The sequence below is a fragment of the Pseudopipra pipra genome, chromosome 1 (assembly GCF_036250125.1).
Source record: "Pseudopipra pipra isolate bDixPip1 chromosome 1, bDixPip1.hap1, whole genome shotgun sequence".
NCBI classification, from domain to species: Eukaryota; Metazoa; Chordata; class Aves; order Passeriformes; family Pipridae; genus Pseudopipra; species Pseudopipra pipra.
Window position 1 is genome coordinate 13,171,058 of NC_087549.1, and position 23,202 is coordinate 13,194,259.

The 23,202-nt window shown below is 37.9% G+C and overlaps 1 protein-coding gene across 1 annotated transcript in view; it reads left to right on the plus strand.

Annotated features, from left to right (window-relative positions):
- MRPL13 (mitochondrial ribosomal protein L13) overlaps window positions 1-23,202 on the plus strand; it is a 33,028-nt gene that overhangs the window by 6,518 nt on the left and 3,308 nt on the right. Inside the window, exons 5-6 of the mRNA XM_064645947.1 lie at window positions 8,267-8,353; window positions 8,694-8,815. Coding sequence (XP_064502017.1) covers window positions 8,267-8,353; window positions 8,694-8,815 — 209 coding nt within the window. The remainder of the gene's footprint in view (window positions 1-8,266; window positions 8,354-8,693; window positions 8,816-23,202) is intronic.

Genomic DNA, 23,202 nt, shown 5'->3' on the forward strand with positions numbered 1-23,202 from the left:
TGAATTTCTCTGCAAACAGAGGAGGATTAGATGCATTGCCAAAAACTAAGGCATGTTGGACAGAGGCTCAGCAAATGGTGATGTGGCTCAAGTCTTGGTCTAATTTAATGAGACGCTATTTTTTTAACAGAATTGTGGAGAGTCCTCAGCAATTAACTCTTCTATTTAAGATGAAGCATTCAGATGTCCCTCTCATAAAGATATCTCAGATGTGTTTTTGTCATAATTAGTAGCAGTGAATGGTAATTTGGCAAGATATGCTCTGTATGTGTAGCTGTTGTATTTATTTACTACTTGAATTGTTTTGGCGTGAAATACATTGGGATATGACAATGATGAAATTGTGATGGTGTTTTACTAACAGGTTTTATTTTTGGAACCAGCTTTTAAAACCTGAAAAAGTAGTACTGTAAAGAGAACAATGCCTAACCTAAGTAAGATATGGATCTTGAAATCATGATACATAGTTAATGTGGAGGTTTTGATAAATCACTGTATTTCACTTCTTTTCTCTTTTAATCATTTTAATCATGTTAAATTCAGTTCCTGGGAAGCCAGTGGAATTAGATAGGTTGTAGGAAGCAGACTGTATCTTCCTGTGGCATCAAAGTCTTCATTCTGTAAAGTGTTACAGGCTACTGCATTTTCTCTGCCCTTGGACTTAATGACTCCTGCTATCTCATCCTGGTAGTGCTTCATTAGATGAGTCAACACTGGTTTTGGAAATAGTGCTCTTAGAGAAATTAAGGCAGTAAATTAATGGAGGAGACTACTTCCAAGGAAAAGGATGTTGTAATCTTACTACATAGAGATTTTGCAATGGATATGACTTATTTTCACTTTATATGAGACTCGAAGAGTGTGTGTTTATAGTAGGACTGCAGTACTGCTTAGCATTGTCTTTACTTACGTATATCTGAATTCAAACATACAAATCCCCAAGATAAATATTTTTCTATTATAGTTTTGTTTCTAGTATACAGAGAGACTGTTTTTAGGAAAACCTGGTTCACAGCTAATAGCTAATTAAAAAGATTATAATGAGTAATTTGATGCAAAATGCTATAGTTTATGCTTTCGTGGGGGGCTGAAAAGTCGTAAGTATAGTTGTCAGAATTTAGATAAGGTTACTGTAGTATCATCCTTGATCATTTCTAGTTCCTTCATAAGATATCAACACACAATGATGATCTGATATTCTCACTTAATGGAAGTTGACCTCATTGTATCTGTCCGACTAACTTTGCAGTTTTGTATTCCTTGCAGGTGGTAGGTATTGTTTCAGTAGGATTTGTGCTGAATTTGAATGTACATGTGCCTTTTTTCATAGGGTCATAGGATGGTTCAAGTGGAAGGGAGTCTCAGGAAATCTCTAGTCCAATCTCCCACTCAAAGTAATGTTGGCTATTATGTCACATAACGCCGCTGGAGATTCATCCAGACACGTCTTGAAAGCCTTCCATGGCAACCATTTGTAGTCCATGGCATTTTTTCTTTGTTGAAAAGAATAAAAAACCCAATCTGTCCAATCATAAATGTTTAATCTCAAATGTATAATTTTGTCTCTGAGATTGACAAAATATTACTTTTTTTTTTTCCACTGCTAAGTATCTTTTATGTTAATATGGGGCAGGAAATACAAAAAGAGGTCTGCATAGTTCATGTTTTGTATAGAGCTTAAAGTTCCATGTTCATTGTGCCAAGTTTTTCAGCACTTCAGAAAAATTTGGTTTTATGGAAGGGAAAAAATGACAAAAAAGATACGAAAGTACATAGTCTAACATATTTTTACCTTTAATACCTGTGAATTAAATTGGGTGGCATGAGGAGGGGAGTATCTGTGAATCTGTTTAAAATTTCTAGTATTTTCAGTTGTGTGCTCTTCTGGATAGCTGTGATCTGTTGGAGTGTGCTGGGCTACTTTAGGAAGTGCTTACTGAAAAAAAAAACAACTTCTTCATATTTCAGCCTTTTATTGTCTGACTTAGTTTTAGTGTAAATTCTTGGACCGCTCATATGCAAGAGTATTAAATATGTTCTTTAGGTGCACCATAACTGTTGTTGTAGTTTGAAACAGCCACTCTGTTCTTCAGTTAATATAATACTAATATTCTGTATGGTAGGAATAATCCCTTAGAAGATTATTAGGCAGCATTAATTTCCATTGGAGGTTGCTAAGAAAAATCTGATTGAAAGGTATGGTGCATTTTCTTTGCCAAGAGTCTTTTGAAAATAAAGGAAACATATAAACCCTGTGAGGTGAGATGCAGCTGTTTGGAATTCATAGAAGTTTGGGGTTTTCTTGTTTGTTTTTGATAAAACGTGCAGAAGTTTTGTTTAGCTGGAAAACCACTGATAGGCATGGGACCAGCACTTGCAAAATTAGGCTACTAACTACTTGATACAGAAAGACTAAAAGATGTACTTCTAAATCTCAGATCTGAGAGGGAACAAAAATTACTTGAAAAAACTTTCTAGGAAAATATTACAGCTCTTCATTAAAATGCCTGCAAAATATGTTTACAGATCTAATCTGTAGAACCAGATAGTAATCCTGTCAGGACAAAGTTTTCAAGCAATTGTTATTCTGTTTCTAATTTAAAAGGTAAGCAAAACTTGGATTTTTTTTTTTTTTTGGCTGCATCAGAAACTCACCCCCCCCAAAAAAAAAAAAAGAAATTACCTTTGGCTAAGAACAAGTGCTCAGTGAGAGGACTGACCTTTGCAGTATTCAGAGGTTGTATCACCTTTGACAGAGAAATAAGGGGCAATAATTGTTCAGAATGAATGTTACCTGATAGGGAAGATTATAAAGTGAAGCAGAGTAGCTCAGTGGAAATGTGCTGCTGGGAGGGAGCCTCCGGGGGTGTCAGGGTTCTGGTTTGTTCAGCTGCTGGCACTGATTGGAAGGGGCTTAAAATGTTCTAATTCTCCTTTTGAATGCCTTTTAGCAACTGCTTGCACGTATAGACTTGCTATTGTGTCTGCATAATAATGGTCTTTTGAAGAGAAGCTCAGACAGAAAACACAGTTAAATCTTGCTGTTGGTATTTGAGAACGTATTTTCTTTGCATCAGTAAGGGATACTCGATACAGTAATACGTACATGCTACAAGCCAGTTACTGAAACACTAGATGTAATAGAGTTTTCTTTTATTACTGTGGAATAATGTTTTTTAATTAAGTAGAGCAAAACTTCAAAGTCTGGCTTAGCACGCACACAGAAGTTAGTTTGGCATGGGGAAGAGAATATTGTTATGGAACATGTTATCTTGAAACCTCTAGGTGATCTGAATTAGTCTTAGAATTGACTTGGTCTTTTGGTTCATAGTACACAAAAATAAATACTTCTATTAAAAAGATCTTAATCTGTTCCTTATTTGAATATGCAAGGCAAGTTAGTATATTAATTTAAAGAAAACATTAAACTTCTATGTTTTTAAGTGCTGAACAGTAGTGGAAAGCCAAATGGCATACAGTGGAAGTTTAATTTGTCTGTGACCAAATGATTCTTATGGCAGCATTGAGTACATTCACTGTTGCTGTACTACTTGTACAACTGTCAGAGCTAGAAAGATGAAGTTCTTTGTATGTTTTTATAACATGTGGTGAAAAGAACAATATTGTATACAGAACAGAAAACCATGAACTGGTAGAAGGAAGATATAGTATCAAAGTGTACCTCTGAGAAACTGGTGTATCTCCTGAAATTCTTCTAGGGTTTTTTTGGTATAGCTTGTAATTAAAAACTTTGTTTTCTCTGGAGCACTGTGTCCTTCCCATGTTCTAGAATTGCTTCCTGTTGATTACTGGACTTAATTCAGCTATTATGGTAGACTTTCTCCTGGAAATTCAGCCAATTATTTTGTGCTTCTAAGTACCAGGAGTGGTATTGCTCTGTTGATTTTCATCTTTAAAGTATGTTTTATCTGGCAAAGAATCTTTCTCAGAACTTGTTCTCCATTAGACGTAGTCTGCAAGTTGCACGTAAGCCAAAGCTTGTCACAAAAATTGAAATGTTTAAGGCTCACGGTGTTTCAAATAAATACATTTTAATTTATTTGTACTCATAAAATGTAGAAACATGCAATAAGGGATTGAAAGGGCAAGAGTTTTAATAGAACAGCCTTCAGATTTCTCTCCTTTTACCTAGCCCTTTAAATTGGAAACTAAAAGCATAGTATCATGTAACTGTTATTAAGAGCATGTCTATGCTGTGAGTATATTAATTAGCAAACTTGGGGAAAAGGATATTGCAATATTCAAGATGACAGATGTAATTAAAGCCAATAGGAATTTTGTAATTCAAAAGAAACTGGGGCAAACAGCATTCCAGTAGTACAAAAATCTCCAAATATTAATACTGTAGTGTCTGTATACATCTGATGGTGGATGTCTTTACCTGATGGAGAAAGTGTCATGGTCTTTAGGAGTGAGTATTTATGAGGACATGGAATTTTACACATTACTAGTACTAAAGATAGAGGACGGGGGGAGGAGGCAGTAGGAATCCATACACAACTGAATAAACTGTTAAACTGTGCTAGTTAGTTTTAAACTGAGATCAAGGTTGCCTTGAACCTGTGGGTAGGTAGACCTCTTCACCAGTCTGAAATCCCACAGAAATCACTGGGTTTTACAACTTTCATGTAAAATTAAACTCTAGTTACTTTAATAGTTCAAAGTAAGCATAATCACATAGAAAACAATAATATTTGTCTTTTATTAGAAGTATATTACAGGCATATAGAAAGATCTGTTGTTATTGTTAATTCCTGAAAGAAACAACACATTCTGATGTGTGTTTTCAGGGAGCATTGAGTCTGGGTTTGGGTTTTGCATGGGTTCAGTAGCAGACTTTTTCTTGCAATTCCATACTTTTTTATTTAGGGTTGGTATATTTTTAATAAAATTTGAGCATGTTCACGTAACATGAGAGCCCTTGCTTACCTAACACCCTGTAAGTATTGCTGGTTTTATCTGCCTTTTCTGCTACACAGCCTTACTCTAGGTGCAAAAGCAGTTTGTGCAACCTCAGTTAGGCCTGTGCTTTACTGGCTTCTTTGTCTTGTCATCACACCAGTTAGAGTGAGGGTGTAGGCAGAATTTTGGGCAAGGACTTGGATGTAAACTTTGTCTTTCCAGGAGTTGGGTTTGAATTTGTTTTGGCTCATAGAAGAGTCTTTGAGGCAGAAGTTACTGTGAAGGAAGCTAGTCGTTTTCCAGCACTGCTTTCTGTCCTGGCTCCCTGTATGGTCTTCTGTTCCACAGCTGGACTAATGACCTTGCAGTAAATCAAAGTCCTGGGCTGCATCAAAAGCAGCGTGGCCATCAGGGTGAAGGAGGTCATTCTCCCCCTCTACTCTGCCCTTGTGAGACCCTACCTGGAGTACTGTGTCCAGCTCGGGGCCCCCAGCACAGGCAAGACATGGACCTGTTGGAACAGGTCCAGAGGAGGGCCACAGAGATGATAAGAGGGATGTAACACCTCTCCTATGAGGAAAGGCTGAGAGAGTTGGAGTTCTTCAGCCTAGAGAAGGGTGGACTCTGGGGAGACCTTATTTTGACATTTCAGTGTATAAACAGCACCTATAAGAAAGATAGGGACAGATTTTTTATCAAGGCCCGTAGTGACAGGACAAGGAGTGATGATTTTAAACTGAAAGAAATTTAAATTTAGATTGGACATATAGAAGAAATTTTTTAATGTGAGAGTGGTGAGAAGCTGAAACAGCTGTCCCAGAGAAGTTGTGAATGCCCCATCCCTGGAAGTGTTTAAGGTCAGGTTGGATGGGGCTTTGACCCAACCTGGTCTAGTGGAAGATTTCCCTGCTGATTGCAGGGGTTGGACTAGGTGACCTTCACAAGTCCCTTCCAACCCAAACCGTTCTATGGCTCCATGGTTTCCTGGCAGTAAAAAGTGGTTTTTGCTTCATGTGAGCATGAATTTTCTGTGCAGGGTCTTGTGGTTATGAACTTCTTGCATGTGTGAGAGGACAGGGAAAGGCAAATGAGTTCTTGAACAGCATGGAGATTGGCCAATGTACCGTAGGCATGCTTTGGATCATGCTTATTGCATTTAGCATACTTATCTACAGAAACCATTATTGGGTATATGGTTATCCATGCTCATTCATTATCCATTAGCATTCTTCAAGCCCTGTTTTTATGTAAGTCTGTCACAACCTGAGGTTGTCAGTGCTGCAGTGACTGTACACAATATTGAAAGTATTTTTCATTGTTAAAACTTGAGCATATAAAATCAGTCATTCTTTACAGAGTGGACTTTTTTTTAATAGGCACATTTTTACTACTGAACTGTTCTCTTTTGGCTAGAAAAATCAGAACATATTCACCAGTCAGAAGTATCTATAACCAGAACAGACCAGCTGTTCTACCACACTGGTTCATTTCAACGGGTGGCTGTACCACATGCTGCAGAGGAAGATCAAAAACCAGTCATGAACACTGGTTGTTTGAAGAAACAAAACACTGAACATAATGTTCATTAAAGTATTTTAAAGTCTCTCTTTTCATTGGACTGAAATCATTAAATAACTAGCTCTGTGTATCTATAGGTCAAAGGTAACATGTTGGACTGTGTATGTACAGTTTATTAGTCTAAGAAGGTAATACTGGTTCTATCAGAGCCTGAAGTTAAAAGTAATTTTTAGATAAAGAAAAAAATCCCCACAGTTAGGCAATGTGTTGTGAAGTCTCTGGGATTGGTGGTTTAGATCTGATGTATTTTGATCTTTCATTTGCTATAAGGAAAAATGCTGGATAGAAAGGAAAATAAGTGTACAAAATGAAAATTACTAATGGTAAGAGGGCTTTTAATATCTGTGTATTTTCTTGTATCGTTTTGGTGTCTCACTTCATTTTCAGCATTCAGTGAAGTAAACTGGTGCACTTTCATTTTCTGTCTTCATCTTGTCTTTGTCTAACCCTATATTGACCTAAATAAACTGCAGTTTGCTGTACAAGCATGAATAATTTTTATCCCTCAAAAGCATTAGTTTTCATCGTTGGTTTTTAATAAATGCTTATTAATTTTTATTAAAGAAGGTATCAACATTATAGATTATTCTGCCTGACCTATATATTTCTTCTGTCATCTTGATTTACTGTATTTGTCCATGGATCTGTGGTACTGGCTGCATAACACCTGAAAATCTGTCTTAACTACATGGTTCCAGCCGGGAACTCAGTGATTGTCTCTAAAATTTCGATTGAACTCCTTTAGTTAATGTTATAAAAAAAACCAACTTTGCTCAGTACACTTTTCAAAATGTCCAGATGCCTGGAAGGTTTTTTTGTGCTTAGTGCCCTGCATTTCAGTGTGTCTTATTGATATGAGCTTAACATTGCACTAAGTGTGCCTGGGTAGTTTCTGATTTGGAAATAGTTTATGTCCAGGTGGCTTGGAACACACATTTTACCTACAGAATTGCATGTAAATCTACCTCTAAATGCTTTGCTGTCCTTTGTAAAACCCTTTGTGTCTCCTACAGTTGTGTGCCTTGTTTTACGTGTACAAATGTTCCCCGTCTGGGTGAATTCCATAACAATGTGTTTTGTATTTAAATTAGAGGCATCTATACTAGAGTCCAAGAGAAAATCCTGTTGAACTTTGTTTACTTTTCATTGAGCATTATTTAGTGTAGATGTACAAATTCTATTCATTCCTGATGCTCAGAAGTGAGATTGTTCATCTGTAACTAATCATTATAAATATATATAGTATGTTCATAATGGAGTGTGTTGCTATGTCAGCTTTGCTTAAGATACAAAGCATTAATTATAAAGCAGTTTCAAACACAGCAAATTACACTGTTAAACTAGTTGCTGGGAACACTTGGGAAATGTGTCAGAGCCTATTTTATTTTTTTCCTCAATAATATGTGTATATAAATGTGCAATACAATATGGAATATTGTAGAGCTATTGTAGAACCACAAGCTTCTCAGTTATTTTTGAAGTTGAATGATCATATGCAATCGTCCACAATGCTAAATATAGCTCTTAACTTTCTAAGCTGAAATTTTCTGTATGGCTGTCAGAGTAACTCTTTATATGATGGGGAGTAAGTATTTCTTTTTTTTTAATTAGTCTAGAGCACCTGCTGAATGTGTTCTTCAGCATGGAAGAAGGTGACTGCAAAATGGTTTAGTGACTAATGGAATGGACAGAGGGAAACACAGCTGACCTTTTCATATTATCTGTAACCTGTCTGATTATTTGTTGCCATGTTATCTTTCTACAGATTGTTAAACTGACTGTTTATAGAATGCTTCCAAAAAACCTTCTGAGAAGAACTATGATGCAGAGGCTACACCTGTTCCCAGAGGATGTGAGTAGTCATGCAGTTACATTTTCATTCATGTGGGATTTGGAGGTGTAGAGGGACTGTTAGCAATAGCACTTGTGTCCTAAGAAGGTAAATAAAAAAAAATCAAGCTGATTTTTTAAATATATATATGTGTATATACACGTATTTGAAATGTTGATGCTTCTTTCTTTATTATTTCACAAAAACGTGAGATCCATGACATGTGTGAGATTGTCTTCTATATTTAGTTCAGACACTTAGCATGAAGAATGCAGTAGTACTGACAAATTTTGGTCTGTCTTTGGGAGTGGTGTTGTTTTTTAAACCATGAGATAGTTAAGACTGTTCTCACCTGCCTCAGGTTATTCCAGAAGATATAGAGAAGAACCTTCTGCAAGAGATTCCTCAGCCACGTGCAGTCCCCAAGAGGTTAGATGAATATACACCAGAAGAAATTGCTGCGTTTCCAAGGGTTTGGACTCCGTAAGTATCTGAGATTTTTTTTTTAAAGGACACTTTGAGTGAATATGCGTTATGTAGCCTCTCACATTATTAGTAAGAAAAAAAAAGTAATGATTTTTCTGTTTATGTCATCTCTTTTTGGAGAGAGGCCATCATTAAAACAAGGAACAGTGGTTGCTAAGCTTTTTGTATTTCTGGCCTTTATTTTAATGAGAAAAGCTTTACTTGAAATCATGTTTTCAACTCTTTACTTCATCCAAATGAGTAAAAAACTTCATGACCCAGTTTGAGTGTACATGCTCTGTAATGCATAACTGTGGCTCTATGAGCTTTCAAAAGCTTATTAAAAGCGAGTTTCCTTAGGCTTCTCATCCTAGATGAAACTAAAACAAAGTCTGTGTGTCAGTTCTGTGTAATCAAGGCACTGTGTTACAGTCTGTGTTGAAGAGAACAGAATCCAGTAAATGCTTTAAGTCCTCTTCAGGGCTGAAGCAGGTTCATTGGGTTTGATGTTTTCTAACCTGTATCAGTTATACAAATTGTTGTGTTTGCTTTTATCCTCACTACGGGATGGAGTTGAAGATGCTGATATGTCCTTGTTCCTATGAGATTTCAGTGGACTAGCCCTGAAGAAATTTAGACTGCATCAATGACCAGAATTCTGCAGTACATTAGAGTAAAGCTGATAAGCCTCTCCTGTCATATGGCATGTTATAGTCTTGTATAACTGTTTTTAATGTTAAAACTTATAAAGACTCTCTCATAATAATCTAGCATTGAATGGGGAGCTGACACTTAGCTTAGCTAGCTATTTGGGAGTATCTGTATTGTCAAAGGAAGTGGTGTTATGCTGCCAGAGCTTTTGAAATGCGTTTCTTTGTCCACCTTCACTGCCACAGTCTTGGTTGAGTTCATCTCCTTAGCACTGGGGCACCTTAAATGTGTTGACTCGTAGGTGTGTGTGGCAGAGGACAAACTTGATGCCACCTAATTTAGTCATTGCTGTCAAACTAAGTTTCCTAATATCTTCATCTTAGCATTGAGAAGGCTACTTCAGCATGTTGATCCTTGAGGAAAATCTGCAGGTACAAACACTATTGAAGCTAGAATTCCCCTCACATCATTTCTTGGAACCATTCCTTCTGGAGGGATTGAAAGCACAGGGAAAATAATCATTCCCTTTTTTTATATTTCTCTCCTCTGCAGTCTCATCCAGACTGATTGGTGGTAACTGCTATCCATATACAGTCTTTTTGCTCCGTGCCAATTATGGAGGTGGGGGAATGCCGCTGCCTTAGAAACCCTGCAGCTGCAGCAGATTTGGAGGCTTTCAGCTCAGGGGATCATAGTGCTTCTCCTATGGGAGGGCTGGGGAGCTCAAGTGGGTACTCTGGTGAGAAGAACCAGAGGAGGAGGTGCACCTGAGAGGAATGAAATAGTGGGTCTAAAATGAGTGTGAGAGAATGCCAGAGAGAAGTGGAGCCTGTGAGGTCTGGATGGAAAAACAGGGGAGTTTGGGAGAATTTTGACACTCCTGAGTGGAGAGACTAGGCCAGAATTTTCCCTTCAGTCAGCTACTCTGTCTAGAGCCACTTTTAAAGGCAGGAAGGCATATCTAACACTGCTACCATACCTTTGCCATGTTGGACTTTAGTCCTACCTTCTTTTCCATACTCAGGAACTGGTAAGACCTAGCAGAGAGGTAAGAGTGAAGATGGTTATCTACCGTCTCTCTCCAAGCCTCAGGGCTCGTCACTGTTGTAATTTCAGGCTTCTTGTTCTGGCCTGCAGCCAGACCATTGTGAATCTCAGATATAAATGTCAGATAGCTAAATTTTAATTTAACCTTCAGCTCACTTTTTTTAGCAGTTTTGATGTTGGGAAGAGTTTCCAATTTGAAATAATGAGAAAAATAATAATGCTTTTCCTGTCTGAGGGAGTAAGTGTATTATTATGATTCTCTAACATTCAGAGTGCTATGTGGAGAAGGGCTTAGTTGTGAAATAAAAGATAAAGAATTGAGCAAATTTGGTAAAATAACTTTCTGATGTGGTAGGTAAAATACAGAAGTCTGTGAGGGAAACTCAATTCTAGGTGAATTGTAGCGGTCACTGTTGCCAGCAGGAGTGTCTGAGAATAGACAGCTTTGCACCAAACTCACTAAAAGAAAGGGTGTATGCATATCTAGCTTAATAGACTCTGTATTCTGAGCTTTTTCAGTGTGTGAACCCATGGAACAAGTGGTGTTTGCATTATTCCTTTGAAAGACTGTAGAAGTGACAAAGATTTAAGTATTTACATATTCTTTTTAGGGGCATCTAGCAAAAACATTCTTCTAAAAATGAGTCAAAAAAGGAGACAGATTTGTTCAACAAATCAAAGTGAAGTTAGTTAAAATATCATTGTATAAATCTGATCATTTGAGATGTACCAAAAAAACAACTACCTGACATTATTTCAGAAGAGGAAATGTGAAGGGAACATGAGTTATTTTTTGGAAATCCAAGTATTGCAGAAACACACGTGTATCTCAGAATGAAAAACTGACTCTCTGTTTGGGTTCCTCATCATTTTATTCTTTCCAGCTGACAGGATGCCCAGAGAGGTTTTAGAATCTCCAGCCATGGAGATGTTTTGAACTCACCGCACGGTTCCTGAGCAACCTGATGTAATGTTGAAGTTAGTCCCGCTTGGAGTGTGGTCCTTTCAGATGTAAATTTTTCTATGGTTCTTTATGTATGATTAAAGTAAACAAACACAGATAGTAAAATAGATTAGTATTTTAATAAATTGTGTTAAAAAACCCCAGTGCACAGGTTGCTAGTAGAGCACTAGCACTAGTAGTCCTGTTTGGCTTTTCCTTGGGCTGTTGTTTGTTATTCTGTACTAGGATCTTAGTTCTCTGTGTGAGAACAAACGCATGGTGCTAAAATGAGTAGGCTGTTCTTGTCCTCTGTGTCCTGCATTCTGCATTTGGGATGTAAAAAGCCTTTTTGTAGACTTGGGTATGTGAGCTTCTGCAGAACCTATAGATAGCTTCCAAGCAGTAAGAGTAGTCCTTACAATAAACCAGAAAATGAAGGATGCAGAAAAGCTATAAACTCAGGGGTTTCTTTCAGATGGTTTTATTAATTCTTCTTGCCTTATGTGACTTTTGTTTTTAATTATTATGTATCTTCCATGAAGTTCTGAGCCCGGTGACCACCCTGTTTAACAAAGGGTAGAGGTTTAAATGGGAACTAAATACCTCTGAGAGTGATTTTAAAAAAGGAGGAATTACAGGGAAGCAGTGTTTGTGGTTCATCTTCTTTCTACAGAAAAAAAAATAGTTGATATCAGCCTTTTAAAATAGCTGTATGCTGTAATGAAAAAGATCAATTGAAAAGCATAGCTTGCTTAAAGGTATGTAAGGCTATAAATACAGGTAAACACAGTTATAAATAGAAAATTAATCTTTAAAGTTTTACAATAAAACTTACACCCAAGAAATGTACCTCGCCATATGTAAAATAGCCATAAGATAGATAATAGGTAATTAATGTAAATAACTGAATTTATATGAGAAATTACTAGTTCTAGGAGGAAAATACCCTTTTTCTCTTTAATCTGAAATAATAATGTAAATAATTTTCATTTGGAACGTGAAGACAACATGGTCAGTGCTGCTAACAATCTCATTGGATATCTAAGTGTCTTGCTGTAGATATGTTTTTAAGGGCTGTTTTGCTGGTAATTGGAGACTGATCCACCACAGAGAAATATGCAATATCCATGTGGAACTCTAAACCAGAGAAACAGTTTTTTAAGGAAAGCACAGGTCTGGTGTGGAAACCCAACAAATCATTTGGTGTTCAGAGTGGAGAGCTTTCCCATCACCCCTCCTTCCACCACAGCAGAGTTCATGATGGGACATCAAGCAGGATCCTGTTCCATGAAAGTGGAGAATTAAATGTCAGAATATTTCTAGTCAGAGAGGCTTTCTTTGAGCATTCTTTCCTTTTATCCATAATGGGAACCAAACGACTTTCCAGCTTGTGCAGAGGTTCCTACTGGTCTGAAGTTAAGTGTGGTGGAAAACCATGTAGATACAAGTTAAATTATGTCTTTTCCTCAGACATATTTTGAGGGGGAAAAGATCAAAAACTGGTTCCTTTGACAAAGTTCAATTTTGTACTATGAATGAAACCATTATTTCAAGTGTGTTTGAAGTTTCAGATTGTATGTCTTATTAAATGAGTTTTAAACAGAAATCATTACAGAATTTACCAGTCACATATGACTAAGCAAACAATTCTGTTCCATAAAAGCAAGGACACATCAGATTCATGGGTGAATTTTCCTGTTATATACCATTTTAAAGTTTTTTAACTGTCTGGGTATATATATGTTTTGAGACAGTTTTAAAGGCAGGAAATTGTTTTTCAAGAAGTATTTAAGTAAGAATGTTACCAGATATATGGAACAGCAGCTCTGTGTTGGTGCAGTAAGATGGATGCATTCCTGAGAGTTTCCCTTAAGAAAGCAGAGCCATCTGATTTGCAGGAGTGTGCTCGGGCTGGTGCTGCCGCATACTGAGCGCCTGTTCCACTGCCAGCCCTCCTGGGAACTCCCCTCTGGCCAGACAGCCCCTCCCTTGTCCTTTCGGGGGAAAAGTTCTTGAACACTTTTGATGTTTTTAAAACTTGATGTATTGTAAACTTTGAAATCTGGTTTAAGAAAACCAAACACCTTTTTAGTGTTTATTTTTCTGAGTAACTTGCTTGATTTCCACCCCCATCTGTACATCCTGCTTTGAGGCAGCGGATTGCAGAACCTGGTCTGAAGCCGTAATTTTGTTTCAGCTGAGCAGCATGGGCTGGGCAGGGTGCCAATACTGACACTGCGTGTCATCCCCACGCCATGGCACAAAGATTCCTGGTAATTCATCAGCAACACTCCGGGGCTTTGAAAGCAGAGAATCACAATGTTCTCAGAAAGAAAAGTTTGTAGGTGATGAAACACGAGCGTGTTGGATGCCTGTGAACTGCAGGTGGCTCTGATAATGCTCATGCACATTCTGTGCTTAAGATAACTTCTACTCCAGTTCCACCCTGGTTTTGTGTCCTTAAAACCAGCCTTGCCAGACTCAGCCAACCAGAAACCAACTGTCATGTTCCCAGCAAACAAATTTGTGGGCATCAGTAAATGGAAAGGCTTCTGGATTTAGAGATCCTCTCAACCACAGCTGCCCTTTGTGATTGTTTTCTTACAAGAGCTGCAGCAATTGTTGTCTTGCACAATTCTACAATTTCTAGTGTAGGTTCCTATTTTTAGTTACCCACATTATTTCTGGGATGGAGTAACAGAGCTGAAGAAGCCAGGGATATGCTGGTTATGTGGCTGAAATGATGTTATGAACAGTACTTTTATATATGCAAAATGCTGACAGGTTTTTTTATGAGTTTTTTTTGTCTGTTCATGTCTTCAGATAACTTCACAAGGAGCCAACACTAAAAGACACCTCACCTCACTGCATAGAGAAATTATGTTTGGAGTATTTCCAGTGATGTGTTGTGGTTACAAATTATAACTTGCAGTCATTGCTAAGTTTATAAAATGCTTTTTTTCCTAGTATGAAATATAAATAAAGGAAAAATTGTGGGATTGGTTACTCTAGTTATATGGAGAAGTGCAGAGGGAAAGCCATAAAGATCTCCTTCCAGAGATGGTGAGATCTTGAGCTATATTTATAAGGACCATCTTGAGTTTATTTATTAGCCTTTAAAAAATCGCTACTAAAATAAGTATTTCTCCAGTCTTTTTCTTAGTTCCTGCTTAGTTGTAGAATGTGGCTGCAGCTTTTTGGGGTTTGAATTTCAAGTGTCTCGCATGGTAATATTTGTTTCTTATCTTTGGGCTGTGGGGAATAAGTACTGCCCCTCCAACTGGGGTGCTCATCTTCTCTCACAAAGCAGGGCTGGCATGTGTCAGTGCTGAAAGAAGAGGTGGCCAACACAAACTTCTGTAAGAAAAGACTGGAGCTGGTCTTACTTTTTCCTAAAAGCAAACTATAAACCAGGAAAAAGCTCTCCTGCCAATAGCCCAGTTCTGTTCCAATGTACTCTTTGAGGAATCCCTCTGGAAGTTCATTTTCTGTGGCTTTTTCGGTTCTCGTTAAGAATTACATTTACTAACTGGATATCATTAACCCCCAGTAAAATCTAGGAACTATCACTGGTGACTTTTTTTAATAGTAAGGGCATAAAAATATATTGGGATTTTGTGCAGCATTTTGTTTAACAGGAGATTTGAAGGTAACCAAGTCTCACACTTCAGACTACCAGAGCTGGATCTACATTCCAGTGGACAAAAAGCCACACAGATACTTAAGAAGCAATTTTCTCTCCTCTACATGAGGTTTTAACTTCAGGCAGCAACTGAGCACTAATTGAGAAGGGTCAGTAGCTCAATCATCTTAAAAATCCAACAAATTCCTGTTCAGATTGTTTAGCCAATTGAAATTAATTCCTGGCTTTTCTCTGGCATACCTGAAACACATCAGTGCTACTGATTCCCCATACCCTTTACCTGGGGGCAGCTTACATTCTGTCTAAAATTAGAGCTGAAGGTCAGAGATAATGAATGGGTAACTGGGCCCTTTTACTTGAGCTGTCTGAAGAGGCTCCCAAAAAGAAAGTTCTAAAGCTACTTTTCCCTTCCCTTAAAATCTGTTGATCTCCTATGCTAAAGTAGAAACTAAATTAATGGAAATTTGACAAGCAGTAGGAAAATGGTTGTAAATGATACTGTTGAACTACTTGCCCAGGTGAAATTACAGTTAGATTATTTTTTAATTGCTCTTTTATAAATGTCTAGATTTCCTTTTTTCACTTCTGGTGCTGACAGCAAGTCTGGAAATTATTTCACCATTTCTTCACCCAGTCCTCTATTTATTTGAAGAATAACGTAATTCTTTGTCCAAAGCCAAGTGTGCAATGCTACAATCATACAGTTTTTAGCAGAATATATCACTCAAAGAGAAACCTTTCATTTGCAAAAAGCATTGTCATACCAAGATGAAATTTAGGTGTACTTTGCATTGATTTAACTTAAATCATTTTCCAGACAGAAATAATGTAATCCACGTCAAAATTTGGGAATTACAGTAATTTTTAAACATCTTAGATCAGTTTTGCATAATTTCTTTTTATAGAAACTGGGTTGTGACCACTTTATTTTAAATTGTAATAAGCCATTCTTAATTTCACTAGGAGTACCTAAATGCATATAACATTGGTTTAGGTAACTTGACTTAAGGACACTTGTTAAGAATTAAAGTAAGTGCTAGTTTTATGTAGAAAAAAAGAAAATAAGCTGCAGCTGAGGACCACAAAAGGTAAATCTTAAGTGTTTGTGCAGAAGAGGGTTAATCACAATGGCTGTACTGTCATAGCAGTATCGTCTTTTCTTACTCTATTTTGTTACAAAAGCAGCTTCTGTAACTATGGTTTATTCTCCAAGCAAAATTAGTTATACTTGTAGAAATGCTTTTTAGCCAAGATAATAGTCTGCATGAGAACTACACCAACATGGAAAAGGCTCTTGTGCCCCAGGCAGAACAAGTTCATGGTTTAGGATAGGCCACGGTGGTTATTGGAAATTTAATGATAGTTTAAATGTCATTAGCTGTTTCACTGATTATTTTACCAGAGGCACAGAGCTACCCTGGGATAGTAGGTACACCTTGAGTAGAAAAGCGATTCATTTCCCCCCCCAGCTCCAAACTGTTGATATTTGAGTGCAACCACATAATTTGGTTTTACAGAGAATGACAACCATGTCTAATCCTTGTTTTTTTATTTACTAGTGTGGTTAGTGAAAAAGGGTGATGTATTCAAAAATGCCCTTTAGCTATAGTGCACTTACCTAATACCTATTGACTTTGGCTCAACTTGCAAAGTGTACCTGAAAAATACATATATATGTCTTTTGTTTTAGAGTTTACAGTAAATCTTGGCTCTGTCTTGAAGTTTGTCCATAAGAAGGAGTCTTAAGTCAAAATTTCATAGTTTATTCATAAATTAACCTTAAAATATGTGCCAGATGGACCACAAATTTCATGCTGTGTGTACTGTGCATGAGTTTTATACAAAAACAAATTATTTGGAACCCTTTCTTATGAGAAAAGGCTAAAACCCACCTCTTGCCCTTAATAAGGGAATATGAAAGTTGAGCCATAGAACTATCCTGTGTAAGCAAATGACTGTCATCAGTTAGCAATAATTCCACATTCCTATGATTGTGATTTCCATAATTACGAAGAAGAGCATTGCAGTAATACAGATCCAGCATGCCTCCTACCACAGACCAATTGGATCAAAGAGTGGCTGAGGGCTAAATACTAAGTGGCATGATCAGTCCACAAAATCTTTTCACTAATTGATCTTCCCCTGTCTGTCATCTCTTTGAAACTGTGCTGTTTATAAACTCTCCTAAACGATACATTTATGACCCAGTGGATATCACTGGTTAACTACTTAAAAAAAAGTAGGGGTAGTTTAGAAGTACTTTAACACCAATTAAACCACATTTCTTTGCATGTTTTAGTTTTTCAGCCAAGTTTAGAGAGATTTTATCCTTGTTTCTTAAAATTCTTGACATTTGTGTAAGAAAATCACGGAGAGCTTCTGTAAAACTACACAGTCATGCTGAAGACTCCTTCAGTTGTTTGGGGAACTCTCCACTGTTCAGCAAGAAACAGAGTGGGAGAAAGTGGAAAAAAAAAACAGTGGGGAAAAAAGCTACCATAGAAGCCACAGACCTAAAACTCTCCGGCATGAGTTACTCTTAGAACATTTCAGTAACTGTGAGTTAAGACTGATACTTTTTTGGTTTTGTTTTTGATGGATAACCCATGCAAGTGGGAAGCCTACCAGACATAAAATTTTTCAGGTAATAGGGAGCATTGTGAAGACTGTGAATGGAAGAGATGGATGTGCCTTTCATACAGGATGTTTATTAATTTTTAGGGGGGGGTAATGTATCTGGAGTGGTTTCTCTCATTCATGGAAGCAGTAATATCTTAACAGAATTCTAAGCCTATCCTTTTCAACTTTTGCTCTTGTACCACTGCTCTCATCTCTTGTCAGTTTATTAGCCTGTGGCATTACTTAGCCCTAAGGCACTGACCTTTTGCAGTGCTGAAGCAAGGGTAAATCCTTTCTGAACACTCTTTGTTTTTGCTGGTGAGATTGCAGAAAGTCCAGGGAACCCCAGCTCTCTGGGTCACGTTCTCCAATGCTGAGATAATTGCCCACAGATGAAGAGAAAAATGCAATTTGAGATCTTCAGAGTTTCTGCACCAGGTGTGCATTGCTGAGTCAAGAGCAGGTATTGACAGGTCACTCACTTCTTCTGCAGCACTGACACTCCTATTCCTCAGCAGAGGCATGTTTGAAAACATAAGTTAGCAGTCATTAACGCAGTCTTGCAAGCACACAAATGACTGTAGTTAACTCCATGAAATTTGACTTCATACAACTTGTTTTGGAAAGTATTAGACAATGGAAAATATCAACAAAGCAGTGTGGGTAGGGATTGTTTATGGAGAGATGAATGTCGAGGGGATTTGAGTTTGAAAGAAGATAGGGTCATGTTATCAAGTGCTATTTATCAGCAGCATGTGGTTGAAGAAACTAGGCAGGTGTAGCTTCTTTTGGAAGAAGAAGGAAGGGCAACATCTGCCATAAATTATATGGTAGAAAATATATAGCTAATCCCAATGCATTTAGAAGTTCTAAAAAAACAAAGTAATTTGGGTTAAGATATGTAGTTTTGAAGAGGTATTCTGAATTATTAAAAATTCTGAGTTATTAAAAATTAAGAGAAAATATTTTTAAAGGATTGGATTGTAAAATGACTGCTTTACATATAAAATAGACACTGTCATATATTACTCTAAAGTCTTAACCTTATTATTTCTATGAGGTAAGTAATGCTATTTTTCACCTGTCTGCTGTAAGGACTGTATTATAAGGTGTTCTCTTGCTTGCCAAGAAATAAGGTGGTGAAACTGTCCTATATATTTTTGAAATCAAATTAGTTGCAGTATAACACAGACTGTTGATCCCTTAGATTTGGTGTTCACAGAGTAACACACACACATATACACCCCTCATTTTATTTTTTCTGAGGCTGTTTTACCTCCACAAAACATTGCTAGGCAAAAGGAAACATCATTGCTGGAATGTGCTGACAAGAATTTAATAAAGATGGAGCTGTGAAGCAAGCCTGTTCAGAGTTGATGGAAATAAATATTCACTCCAGGAGTTGAAAGTTGAACACATTTAACTATTGGAAAGGGTCTCTGTCCTGTCCACTTTGACAGGAAAAATACCCTTGGAAAAGGACATTTCACATCACACTGAAAAGAATATTGAATGTTCTGTGGAGTGGGGGGTCCCATCGTAGTTGCAACTATACAAGTAGTTCCTTCTGTGCTGTTAGTTTCTGTTTGCCCTCTGAGATATTCAAAGGCTGAGGTCATAGCTTCATTAGCATTTTTTCCAGCAAAAAGGCTAGGTTTTAAATATCATCCATCACTTTTCCCACCTTTCCATTCTGCTTGTGTGGCAGCAGAATGGAGAATCAGGGGACTGAGCTAGATTAAAGATAAGCTTGTTTTATGCAGCTGCACAAAGTGGTGTATGTTAGAGTTGGTGGGGGTGGTTAGGGAAGCACATGTATGATCACTAGATTTCAGTATTAATCAAACAGGTAGTCTAAGCTCCATTTGGAATAACTAGAATGAATCTTTAAGTAAAGTATTCTGGGGAGGTCCTGCCTTTCTTCACTGACTTTAGAGATGACTTGAAAAGACTTGCGTCCTTGGGCTAAAGTTTGCCATTGTAAATTCTGTCTTCAGTGTCTATGCAGATTTCACAGTTACAGTTTTGTCTGAAAAGCAATTTTAACTGCATCATTGTACAGAAGGCTAGGACTAAGTAGTTGGGACCTCTGGAGGTTATCTGGTCCAAACCCTTGGCTCAAGCAGGGCCACTTAGAGTCATTTGCCCAGGACTGTCGCCAAGGATGGAATGGAGACTCCAGTCTTTCTGAGCAACCTGTTCCAGTGCTTGGTCACTCTCATAGCAAAAAAGTGTTTCCTGATGTTCAGACGGTACCTCCTGTGTTTCAGTTCGTGCCCATTTTCTCAGTCTTGTCAGTGTCCTCCACTCTGTCCTCTTCACACACTCCCTTCAGGTATTTGTATACATTAGTGACATCCCCCAGAGCCTTCCTTTCTCCAGGCTGAACAGTCAGAGCTCTCTCAGCCTGACTATGTGAGGTGCTCCAGTCCCATAATCGCCCAATTAACTTTGTGGCCCTTTGTTGGACTCTGCAGTGTGTTCATGTCTCTCCTGTACTGGGGAGCCCAGAACTGGACACAGCACTCCAGGTGAGGCCTCACTAGCACTGATCAGAGGGGCAGGATCACCTCCCTTGACCTGCGGGCAGTACTTAGCCTAATGCAGCGCAGGATGACATTGGCTTTCTTGGCAGCAAGGGCACACTGCTGATTCACGTTCAACTTGGTGTCCACCAGGACCCCCAAATCTTTTATGGGTGAGTGGTACCTGAGACATTTGCATATCTGAATTATCCCCTCCAGCTAATCTTTTGAGTATCTTAATATATCTGAATGGCTCTTATTTTGAGAAAGAGTAAGTCAGCTTTGTGATTCAGTGAGATTTCACAAATTGCTCTCAATTTTAAATCACAAAAAATAACCTGGATATATAGGGTATCTTCAGAATCCCGCAAGTATAGCACATTATTTCTGAGAGTTTAAATAACTGTTCCATTTGATCCTTAATTCCACCAACATTTTGTATTTTCTGTGGATCCAGCCTATAACAGTTTCTTCACAAGTGGACATTTTATCCTTTACATACACTGTACAATTAGCCTGTGATTTGCATTACATTCAAATAATAGGTATGAAAAGACTATCCAGAGCTACAAATCCTTCTTGGCCACAAGGGCACACTGCTGGCTTATGGACAGCTTGTTTTCCACCAGGACCCCCAGTAACTTTGGGGACCACTAAGACCCTTTTGTTCTCCATCATAAAAACTGATCCTATGAACTGGTCGTATGTGCAGGTTTATCTCTTTTGTGAAGTTCACTGACTGTGGATTGTCAGCATTTACATCAGCTGTATTTGTCTTCTGATAGCTGTGAGTATGGATAAAAGTTGAGAGAATTTACAGAATCATGGAGTCGTTCGGGTTGGAGATCATCCAGTCCAACCCCCCTGCCAAGGCAGGGTCACCCAGAGCAGGTGACACAGGAACACATCCAGATGGGTTTTGAATGTCTACAGAGAGGAAGACTCCATGACCTCCCTGGGCAGCATTAAGGGGTTTAAAAGCTGTAATCAGAGCATAGGACCATTTCTTCAGTTCCTTTTACTTAGTGGTAACATATTTGTTAAGAGAGAAGCACTCAGAGGCCTGGTGTAATGAACAGGATGTTAATTTAATTTGCTAAGTATTTTGCCTAGAATTTGCTGAACTGTGTCTTAAAGCTCTTTATGTGGAGTATAAAAATGTTAGTGGGACAGATATTTTTTACTTTTTTTGGTGGCAGACATCTACTGCAGGGGCTAATGTTGCATATTTTCAGTGAACCCACAACACTTTGCCTTTCAGCACAGATTTCAGGGATTTCACATTCTGCCGCCTATTTCCCCTTGCCTTGGAGTCTGCTGTCAATATACAGCAAAGTTGTGGTTTCTTCCCCCCCAAGAATGTTACTTTAAAAAAAAAACAAACAAGCAGCTATGTGAAGTCTTGCCTTTGCGTAAATTTCTGAACTGTCTCTTCGAGAAGGTTGCATTTTCTTTGTTCCAAATGCATAAACTCAGGGCTTTGCTGGGCAAGAGCACTGCCATCGAAGAACACTCTTGCATGGATTCATGTCATTTATCAATGAGCAGTCTATCCATTAGTGTTCACAAGTAGTTCATAATTCTCCCTGAGTAGACAAGGGTTTTGTGGTTCATACTCTTTGTCTGACAAAGTGCCTATAACGCTTTTGCCAAAGGCAGAGTTTTTCAAGGCTTAGCTTTTCTAGTGCCAAGGACTCTTCAAAAGCAGTCCAAAAGCCAAGTACAAGTACTGTGGCAATAGAAAAGGCTTTAAAAACTTTTGTATTTGTTCACACAACTGTTTCAATGTAGAAAATCCTGCCTTTAAGCTTCATTAACTTTGTAAGACTGCAAACTAAGAGTCCAGTGTTTCATGCATTTAACTTTTAAGACAATGGGCATTACAGTTGAAATGCAGACTACAAGCAAGAAAGAAAAAAATGGATTTCCACCCCACAACAAAGTACTGTGAGACCCATAGTTCTGCAGCACTCAAGCATAATCCTTGAGTGAAGTTTTAAGTGAGCTATTCATAGAAAAATGCAAAATCCTTTGAGCAACACACAAGAGGATGAATTGGCCTATGAAAAACCAGAGTAATAACTGTAAACTGGAAGACAAGGATGTCTTTGCCATGCTGCATTGCCTAAAATCTTTCAGCACTGTCCACCCATCTAGGATGGATGCAGTGATAAAACTTTTAAGTCACTGCTGATAGGTTTTCAAAATCCTGCACTCTTACTACTCCACAAACAGTTTGATACAATTGAATACCTATGCTGGTGTACGTGGCTGAGATCTAAGTGACAAAATGTGGAATGGCTGAGGAGTTGGAACTAAATGATCTTTAAGGTTCCTTCCAACCCAAACCATTCTGTGATTCTGTGAATATGTGCAAGTACTGAAATCCCGGATTCTATGAAGTGTGACTTGACTTTCCGGTGTGTACCAGCCACAAGGTACACAACGTTGAGTATATTCAAGTCCAACATTAAAGAAGTATCTAAACAACATATATGGAGCTTACAGCAGTTCTGTCTTGCACAAAAAGTACAAGTCCAAATGTTAGAATATGCCATTTAAATGGAAAACAAAGAAGCCTTGTGATACATCACAGTATGAACACTAACTCTTTTTTATGGTTGTTCTGTAAAATTTATACAATCATCAGATTCTATACAATACACTTGAAATAGGACAGACTGAATTCCAGAGTTGCTTTCATATAAGAACCTACAGGCTCATACAAGAATTGCGTGACTGACTTTGCAATGCTATTGCTTGACAAATTCTAGAACAGCAACATAAGACTGATTAAGTATTGGATTTCTGTATGGCATCTCTGCAGCCATGTAAACTCTCAATCTCTAAAGTAAACTCCCTGCTTCCATTGCTGTCTGCCTTTCATTTCTATTGATGAACAAAATTCAGCAGGCTGCTGCTGTCTGAATTCAGTTTTTCACATTTGTCATCCAAGCAGAGGGGATTGCAGAACCTT